General features: G+C 43.1%; 1 protein-coding gene across 3 annotated transcripts; it reads right to left on the minus strand.

Annotated features, from left to right (window-relative positions):
* Positions 1-2,612: 2,612 nt before the first annotated feature.
* ccdc77 (coiled-coil domain containing 77) lies at positions 2,613-8,742 on the minus strand. Of its 3 annotated transcripts, none has more exons than XM_056599076.1 (13): positions 8,578-8,742; positions 8,271-8,315; positions 7,951-7,996; positions 7,450-7,636; positions 6,666-6,808; positions 6,419-6,515; positions 5,323-5,410; positions 4,965-5,053; positions 4,409-4,557; positions 3,774-4,050; positions 3,542-3,667; positions 3,278-3,430; positions 2,613-3,132 (listed from the first exon to the last, which is right to left on the minus strand). In XM_056599076.1, exons 3-13 carry the CDS (start codon positions 7,983-7,985, stop codon positions 2,986-2,988), a joined length of 1,491 nt encoding a protein of 496 aa, XP_056455051.1. In that variant the 5' UTR covers positions 7,986-7,996; positions 8,271-8,315; positions 8,578-8,742; the 3' UTR covers positions 2,613-2,985. The 3 variants fall into 3 exon arrangements, with proteins under 3 accessions (XP_056455051.1, XP_056455049.1, XP_056455050.1); XM_056599074.1 differs by having other exon boundaries at positions 8,438-8,742; XM_056599075.1 differs by lacking the exons at positions 8,271-8,315; positions 8,578-8,742 and adding an exon at positions 8,097-8,227.
* Between the last annotated feature and the right edge of the window lie 19 nt (positions 8,743-8,761).

Here is an 8,761-nt window from a genome sequence, read left to right on the forward strand (position 1 = left end):
AAGATTAATTGAGTTATTGAGAACAAGACATGTAGTTGAAATGGACCTGAAGCAAGATTTATAGGGGCTTAGTAGTAGAGTCGAGAAGACAGAGGGTTCACTCAGGAGTTCACTTGGGATTCAAGAACCTTAGCTAGACATTGGAAAAGGCTTGGAGAAGGGCAGTAATTATTTAGATCATTATAAACTCCATCCTTATGTAAAAAAAGCCTGTGTGTTGGCAGCTTTCAAGTTCTTCTGAATTATCCCTGAAATTAGGAACAGATAAAAAATCTAAAAGGAAAGTGGTAGGTGCAGCTAGTCGCTAAGGCTGTACGGTATGGACTAAAATGTACGCGTTACACACAACATTGTCTACCGGTCACACCGGTCCCGAGGTAACGTCAAAATCCATACCGTAGCGCAAATTCAAAATACTATTTACATATGTTTTGGCTTTATGAGGCCATCTTCCATATTCCAATGTATAAAATTGTTTAGAAATAGCTTTCTTTTTTAAAGTTGCAATTAGGTGGTACATATATGTCTGTTGCCATGTTGTAATCCAATACTGAGAATATATCATATAAATATTGCATTTACACAATCGTATCAGAATAGGATAATGCATTTGTCTATCCAATGAGCTCAAATGAGCTAAACTCACAATCCCAGCTTCCCAGAATCATACTGTACACCTATAGTTGATGCTGCAACATTGTTCTGACAATACACCAATGTTACCTATTTTGGTAAATTACAGTACAGTAATTGCACTGATAAGTAAAATGAAAAACACTACAGTAAGAAAATGTTTAGAATGTCTTTTGGGCGATGTAATGATGAACTCAGTGCAAGTACAAACACAAAAAGGTAACAAAGCAAAAACATTTTTTTACTGCAATACAGTAAAATGTTCAGCTGAACTGACTGCATAAAAAGCTTTTCGTAGGCCAACAAAAAATAAAAAATAAGAATATAAATGAGGTGAAACAGATCTACATGTAAATCAGTATGTATCCCACGTCCAATCCTGATCAGGCCAAAGGACCATATCTACAATACAGTAGAGCTCACCGAGTCCTATTTACTGTAATGCTCTGACACATGATTGAAGTTTTTTGCCAGTTGAGTTTGAACAGGTGAGAAGTGAGTTAGACTTATTGGTAATTAGTTGTTGCTAAATGATGAAATTTGTGCTTAGAGTTTAGCAAAAATTTGAAAACAGTGGAATTGTGCTTAGAGTTTAGTTAGCAGTCTGGAGTTTTGTAGTTGAATCTTGAGCTTCAAGTTTCAGAATTGTGTGCATAGTTAGGGGTGTGCCAAATAATCATCATGACGATGCATCGCGATTCTAATTTTCACGATCTACTGCATCGATTGTTGACGCCAAGAATCGATTATTAATTTAAAAAAATGAATAATAAAAAATATTTTATTTTTTATTTTTATTTTTTTATATAGTTTTATAAAGGCTATTCACTTTTTGTGGCATCAGTTTGTCCTCTTATGTTTATGAAATGATATTGTTGTTATAATGGCAGCTACTTCCAAAAGGGGAAATGTTTGAATGTTTTCATTTCATTGGTTTAAAGGACCACTGAGGCCATGTAAACGGCACTGATTATCCTTATTTTGTTATTTTAAGTTTTATAGATCCTTAGCACTTCTTGTCAGTGTATCCAGTAATAGTCGTTTCAATAAATACAGCTATGTATGAATTGAGTTGCTTTGAGTTATCAATTGAACACACTATCCAGATCATACACAGCCAGTCAGCCACTGGTAATGGCTTAATTTTTTTTTAACAGTGTTCAGTGAAAATTCGCAATGCATCGCAATGCATCGCAATAATTCAAGTATCGCGATGCATCGTGATAGAATCGCATCGTGGCATGTGAATCGTGATACGAATCGAATCGTGACTTCTTTGGCAATACCCACCCCTATGCATAGTTCAATTTTTTGTGTGTATACAATCGAGAAAAACTGTAATGGAAGCAAAGGAAATAAGGGCCTTCTTTAGGAACTACTGCCTCACGGTCTGTCCTTGGCAAATGATCTTTAGTAACTACTGCAGCGGCATCCAGCCAGGAAGACTACATGAATCAAATATGTGGCCTGCCGAGATAAAATGGCAATTAAAAGGTTTGCATCTGCTCTCGAATTTATAGGACCAGAGTCTGTCCAAATATATGTAGGTAATCGTTTTCAAGAATTGCCTTGGGTCTCTGGCACTTTTCTGAAAGGAATTCTGCTGGAAGTTAGAATTCACATTCCTTATCATAACGACACAGTCATTTCACATTTCCTGAAGCGTCCCAGTGAATCAGATTTCATTGCTTATTAGTGAACCACAGAGTGAGACTGTTCTTCACTAAGGGTCGTATATGGTGCCTGCTGATTTGCAACATAAATGAATGCATTGGAAAATAAGTATATGGCCAGGTCTGGATCAGAGATGAGGGAGACTCAATCCCAGATGGGTGAAGGTCATGTACAAATCCTGGCTCAGTAATATGTTGATTTACTGAGTAAATCAACATATTTGGTGTCTGCAGTCCAAAGGACCCTAGTCACCAAAGTCCAGGGCGAAGTATTGTTGGATGTGGCGCTTGGTTTATAAAAATAAATAAACTATTTTTCAGAAGACACAAATGTCGCATCATTTATGTTTATTGATTTTGTCAAACTGAACAACTACTGTCACCATGAGTGAAACACGTACCTACACACATACCATGTTAACTTAGCAATGGATATAAACCTGTGAAATAGAATGCCAGTAGAGCATGCCCATCTCTTAAACTACAACCAACGTTGCACAAATTGCTACAATTCTATTTATCAATTTATCTTCTAACATAGTGATGAATCTGATAGTTATAGTTTGATTATTGATGCAAAATAAATCATGAACAAAAAAACAACTTGTATTCAAAATAACTTTTATAAATAAATACATTTTGATAAGTACACATTGACTCCAGGAAATCGAATCAAATCTCAGCAGAACCGGAGCTCGTTTTCTAGCCCAAAGATCTGGCGTTTTAGGGCCAGCAGTTCTTCCTGAACCTTCTTGGTGCGGGAATTCGTCCGCTTCACCTCGTGCAGAATGGCTAAGTCCTGGTTTGGGCCCACGCTGAGTGTCACCTGGTTGACAGGTAAAACACACATCACACACACTCATCTGGGACCTTCACTTTACATTGTTAGTTATCCTTGAGAGTAGCGGCAATCCAACGTGAACATATTGTTAGACATTAGAAAGGAATAGAGGGCGCCTCATTATGCATACCTTAAGGAGCTGTGTCTCCACGTCTTTCAGTTTCCGTCTGAGGAGTTTGAGGTCTGCCTTGAAGCCCTCGGCCTCCATGGACCTCCTCTTCTCCAGGGCCTCGTATCGCTGAGTCATCAACTGCAGGCGTTTGGCCATCTTCTCCGACCGCTCCTGAGATTCGGTTTACAAGAACGAAGAAGCATAATGTCAGAAGAGATGTCATCATTGTTTGACTTTACAACCAAACCAAAGTCCAAATACCAAAGTCTTAGCGGGCCTTACTTTGAATATCTCCCTGCCCACGTCGCCCTCCTCCCTAATCTGGGACAGCTCCGTCTCCATGGTGACGCACTGCTCCCTGTACATCTCAGCTAGGCGGTGAGCTTGCTTCAGATCCTCCTGCAGGGCCTGAAGGAACCAATAGAGACAGGCGCTCCTCATCTGTACTTTCCGCTCTTTGCTTTAGATGAACGCGTCATTCCAGTGTTAGTGTTGGCTCCGTGTGAACACACACCTTGCGATCCTCTCGGAGGTTGAGCTGGGCCTGTGGTTCTGTGGTCTGGGACCGCGGCAGGGATGAACCGAGGCTGCCGGACTGGCGGGCCCGTCGCGCCCCGGCCTGGTCGTCCGTCCCGGTCCGGCCCTTCCTCAGACGCTCCTGGCAGCCGTCCAGGTCCCTCAGCAGGCGGTCCTTCTCTGCCATCCAGCTCTTCTCGTGGCCCCGCGTCTCGAACTTGAGCTGGAGGAAGTCGCGCGTGCTCTCGTACAGCAGGTTCTGGGTTCGCTGGAGCCTTCACCACGGGGGGGGGGGGGGGGGGGGGGGGGGCGTTTAGAGAGGAGAGGTGAAGAGGTAAGGGTCGGATTCTGACAAACCGTCAAAAGTTGGTCAAAGTTGGCTTTTCCCCGACAGCAGAGATCAGAATGTAAGCATCGTGAACGGCCATATTTGGTAAAGCAGAGAGCTAAAAGTCAATACAGTTTCTATGAAGTTTTCTTTTTAAATGTTCAAAATACATTTGACCTTGTCAAATGTATTTTGAATGATTCCATCCTCGTTTCCCTCAAGGCGGGACGTGCTGACAACGTCCAGCGTCCTGTTGCGCGACGTGGCGGAGCACGCTGCGCAGATGAAGACCAAACTCCTCCTACTTGTCGGTCAGATCTGCAATGCGCTGCTCGTCTCTCCGGCGCTGCACCTGGCCCTCGTCCACCTGGATCCTGCGGTCCTCCAGCAGAGACTCCACCTGCTCTTTAGCCAGCCGGGCCTGCTCCTCCATCTGGGCCTGCAGCGCCTCCACCTGGACAGACCGGGTACAGCCCTCTGCATCAATGCACAGTTCAGCCTAGACATCTCATTTCTTTTTTTATCCTATAAATTATTATTTTTTAGAGAAAATAAATGTTTTTATTTGGGGATCACGTCACCACATCCAAACATTTCATTCATCCAGACATAACAGCGTGTGCAATTCTTCTATTGCATGTTCATCTGAAGCCTTCATCCACATTGCTTTCTGACCACTACTACAATTCCCACTCACTCTAGAGTGCTCGACTCAGGGAAATGCATCCTTGCACTTTTTCTGGAATGTCTCTTATTGTCTTTGGTCATAGATATCATTTTGTACGCCCTATCCTTTTACTTTATTATGAATTGTTTATTAGGTCCCTGACCAGACTATTCTGATATCAGTCAGTACAGTACCTGCAGTAACAGCGTCTGGTTGTCCGACCTGTATTGCTCCAAGTTTTCCCCATTTCCACCATCTGATGATCTGGTTTTTCTGCTGCCCTCTGCAGCAGAAGAAGAAATAAAGAAACCATCCATGTAAGGGATGTTATTTATACCAACGTCCAATCCATCTGATTCAAACAAAACATAAAACTAAACACTTACTAATACAAACACTATTTAAATGTAATGGTGTATCTTGTATAACCTATCATTAGAATACTTTATTCTTCAACGGGTTGAGAAATGTGGATGAATTGCTTGAGCAAACATTTCCAAAGCCAAATGAAGGCTAACTATCAGATAAATGTGGATTTAAGAGATCCCAAACCTTTAGCTGCGCCAGGTCTCTTCTGGGCGGGCCGGAGGTTCAGATGGTCATCAGACCGGCCGTCCGGCTTCTTCTGAGGGATGGTGACCTGGAGATGAAGGTGATTCAGGTTCATATGCAGAGTGATCATCTTCAATGGAACGATCAATATGTTCCATTTTCTCGTTTCAAATTATTAAAGAATATATTTACAGAATACACCTTCAAATAACCATGATGTGAAGATTAGATTTATACCTTGATTCATCTTATAGTGAAAGGCATAATTTCATTACATTTACCAACACACGAGTTGACAGGTCTTGGGACCGTGTTCTTTTAAATATATTATATTAAAGACACCACCAGGTTAACAAAACTTTTTTGAAACACCCACATTGTTTAAATCATTGTTTGATGCTGTGCACAGGTAAGAAGCTGTTAACGGCAATGCATGTGAATTTCTTTTAGAAATTCAACCTTAAAAAGGTGCAATGTGTAGGATCTAGTGGCATCTAGTGGTGAGGTTGTAGATTGCAACCAACTAAATGCCCCCAATCAGCCCTCCCTTTCGAAGGAGAAGCTATGGGGGCCCGTACTGGAATTGACCAACATTCCATTTACAGTACTGGAAAACCTAGTGTTCCAGTAGGTATTGGGCTTGGATGGCTCAGGGATGGCTCAACCTGAGGTAGATCAGGTTGATTGGCAACCGCTAGTTTATCTCTGGCTCCTCAAGGCGAAGGTCTAGGTGTCCCTGACCAAGACAACTACCTGCTCCCGACGAGCTGGCTGTAGCCTTGCATATAAATGCAGTCCATTTACATTGATAGGTATTCCAAAATGATGTAGCCTTGCCAGAATTCAAGTGAGGAGGTACCTTGATAGATTTCTAATGAGTACTCTTTTAGTCAAATATGTCAATAAAAAGGAGCTCATTCTAAGTAAAAGAAAAACAACCTTTTCATGTGATTAAACACTTTGTTCCGCTAGATCCCACTCAATTCTACACCGTCCACCCTTAAGACAGGAGGGACTCTGTTTTCATGGCAACCATCTTTAAAAAATAAAGAAAGAGAAAAACACGGATTGAATAATAACAATGTTGACAAAATACCTTATGCGGCGGTTCTCTGTGGAAGTACGTAATCTCTCCCACATCCGGACCCACCAGAGCCAACAGATGCTGGATCTTCTTCCTGTCCTCCAGCTCTCTGTTCACACCACAAGACAACAACATCCACCCATCTGTTAACCGGTGATCCAACAGTTATCAGATGGCTGGATGTTCTTTTTCAAGGAGGAGGCTTCAGGCAACCATCTTCTAGAAGAGATGTAGGGCCAACCCCCCCCACCCCCCTCACCTGATCTTCAGCCGGTCGTTCTCTGCGTAGAGTCTGAGGGACTGTTCTCGCTCCTGGAACAGGTACACCTGCATGTCACTGAGGGCCTTCTGCAGCTCTGCCACCTCTCCTTCGCGCTGTCGCACCTCCCACTGTAGTTTATGCTGTGTGTGTGTATGTGTGTGTTCGTGTGTGTGTGTGTGTGTGTGTGTGTGTGTGTGTGTGTGTGTGTGTGTGTGTGTGTGTGTGTGTGTGTGTGTGTGTGTGTGTGTGTTCAGGGGCATAGAGATGGTCTGATCATACACAGGAGAGTGATGTCGTACACATTTGAGTAGAAATCCCTCCACCCGTCTATTTGATTCTCATACAAACCTAGAGAGAGCCCTTAAAGCCTGTGAGGCGTCTCAACCACAGCCTGGATGATGGGTTAGAGCGTACTTATTTATTATGGAACCGTGTCGGTGACAAAGAGCCACTGTGGGGCTTTAACTGGGAAGTGTTTGGCAGACTACTCTCTCAATCTCCGACGCAGAAGCCTACTCTGGCGTAGAGGTCCAATATATATAATTGACCATTTATACAGGGTAGGATTCACCCTTCGTACCTGGACCTCATGTCTGTCTGTCTGTCTGTCCGTCTGTCCGTCTGTCCGTCTCTCTCTCTGTCTGTCTGTCTATCCGTCTGTCTGTCTATCCGTCTGTCTGTCTATCCGTCTGTCTATCCGTCTGTCTATCCGTCTGTCTGTCCGTCTGTCCGTCTGTCTGTAGGATGCAGCCCTGGTAGGGAGAGACCCTGTGGGCCGTACCTGGTCCTCCGATATGCCGCGGTACTTCTCCAGCGTCTGCAGCAGCGCCTCCTGCTCCCCGTCGAACTGGGTGACCTTCTGCCGGTAGAACTCCAGCAGCTCCCTGGAGGGCCGCAGCTGGGCCAGGCGCTCGCTGAGGGGGGGCAGCGGGGAGTCGGCCTCCTGGCCCGGGGTACGAGCGCCGGATCTGAAACACCAGGTATACCGTATGGTCCTTGTTTGGTTTCTATGCAAATTTGGTTCCTTATGTTGAAAGGTGAATTATGACAAAGTGACAAAGAGAGGGGAAATTAAGTAATAACATCTATTAACTAGAAACCCTTTCTAATAGGCACATGCATATAGTGTTGTGAAATCTGATAACTTTTAATGTCTTAACAGCTCCTAAGTCAACGTTTTGTCTTTACCTGCATCACCGTACCAGTATGGAAGAGAATCGCGGATCACTAGACAGCACCTGTGGCCTACAGAATGGTAATGAACAGGGTAGGCTTCTCTTACCTTTGCAAAACTGCATTTCTTGCAGGAGTCTGCATTCTGGGGGGTTCTGGAAAAAGGACAAAGTGGGAATCTGTTTAATCCTATACCGTTTGACGTAACGCGATCATCCCCGTGATCATAACGGCGGTAGAAAGAATGAACAATACCCATGGAAAACCTGTTAGTTATAGATTAGCTCTGCTTCTTTGCAATAATGCAGTCTATATTTGGGAACTTGTTAAAAAAACATAACTAAAACCACATGGTCATATATAAAGCAATCACCCGAAACACACACGTCAAAGTGATCAACAGGTGGTGGAGCACGTTTCATTGTTTACCTTTAATTCTCCGTTGGCTTGGATTGGGCGCCAGCTGACGCGGGTCTTTCGAAAGTACAGCACAACGAACCAAGCATCCGGTATAAACACAGTAAATATACTTATTTAGGGAGGTTTGATATCAAATACGAGTTAAAGCTATTTAACGTCGTTTGATTTAAAAGTACCATCAGAAGAGGGTTCGTTTATTTCCATGTTTGCTGTTCTTTAACAATACGAGTAACGTTAAACGTTCGGTCAATCCACGGATTGCGACTCAAGTTAATTCTGTAACATGTGGGTTCAGCAATGTATAAGGTGTACATACATGTTAAAGAGTCCTTTACATTCAACACATTTTCATTTATAACCTCGCAAAGTACTTAAAAATGTTGTTGTTATCAATAATTCAACCCCGGAAGTGTACGACTGTGCGATTTCTTCTTCTTCGCCTCTTTAATTATGGACAATTCATCGCCCTCTATCGGTGGTAGGAGGTCGATTATAATGTC

Source organism: Gadus chalcogrammus, chromosome 9 (genome assembly GCF_026213295.1).
Source record: "Gadus chalcogrammus isolate NIFS_2021 chromosome 9, NIFS_Gcha_1.0, whole genome shotgun sequence".
NCBI classification, from domain to species: domain Eukaryota; kingdom Metazoa; phylum Chordata; class Actinopteri; order Gadiformes; family Gadidae; genus Gadus; species Gadus chalcogrammus.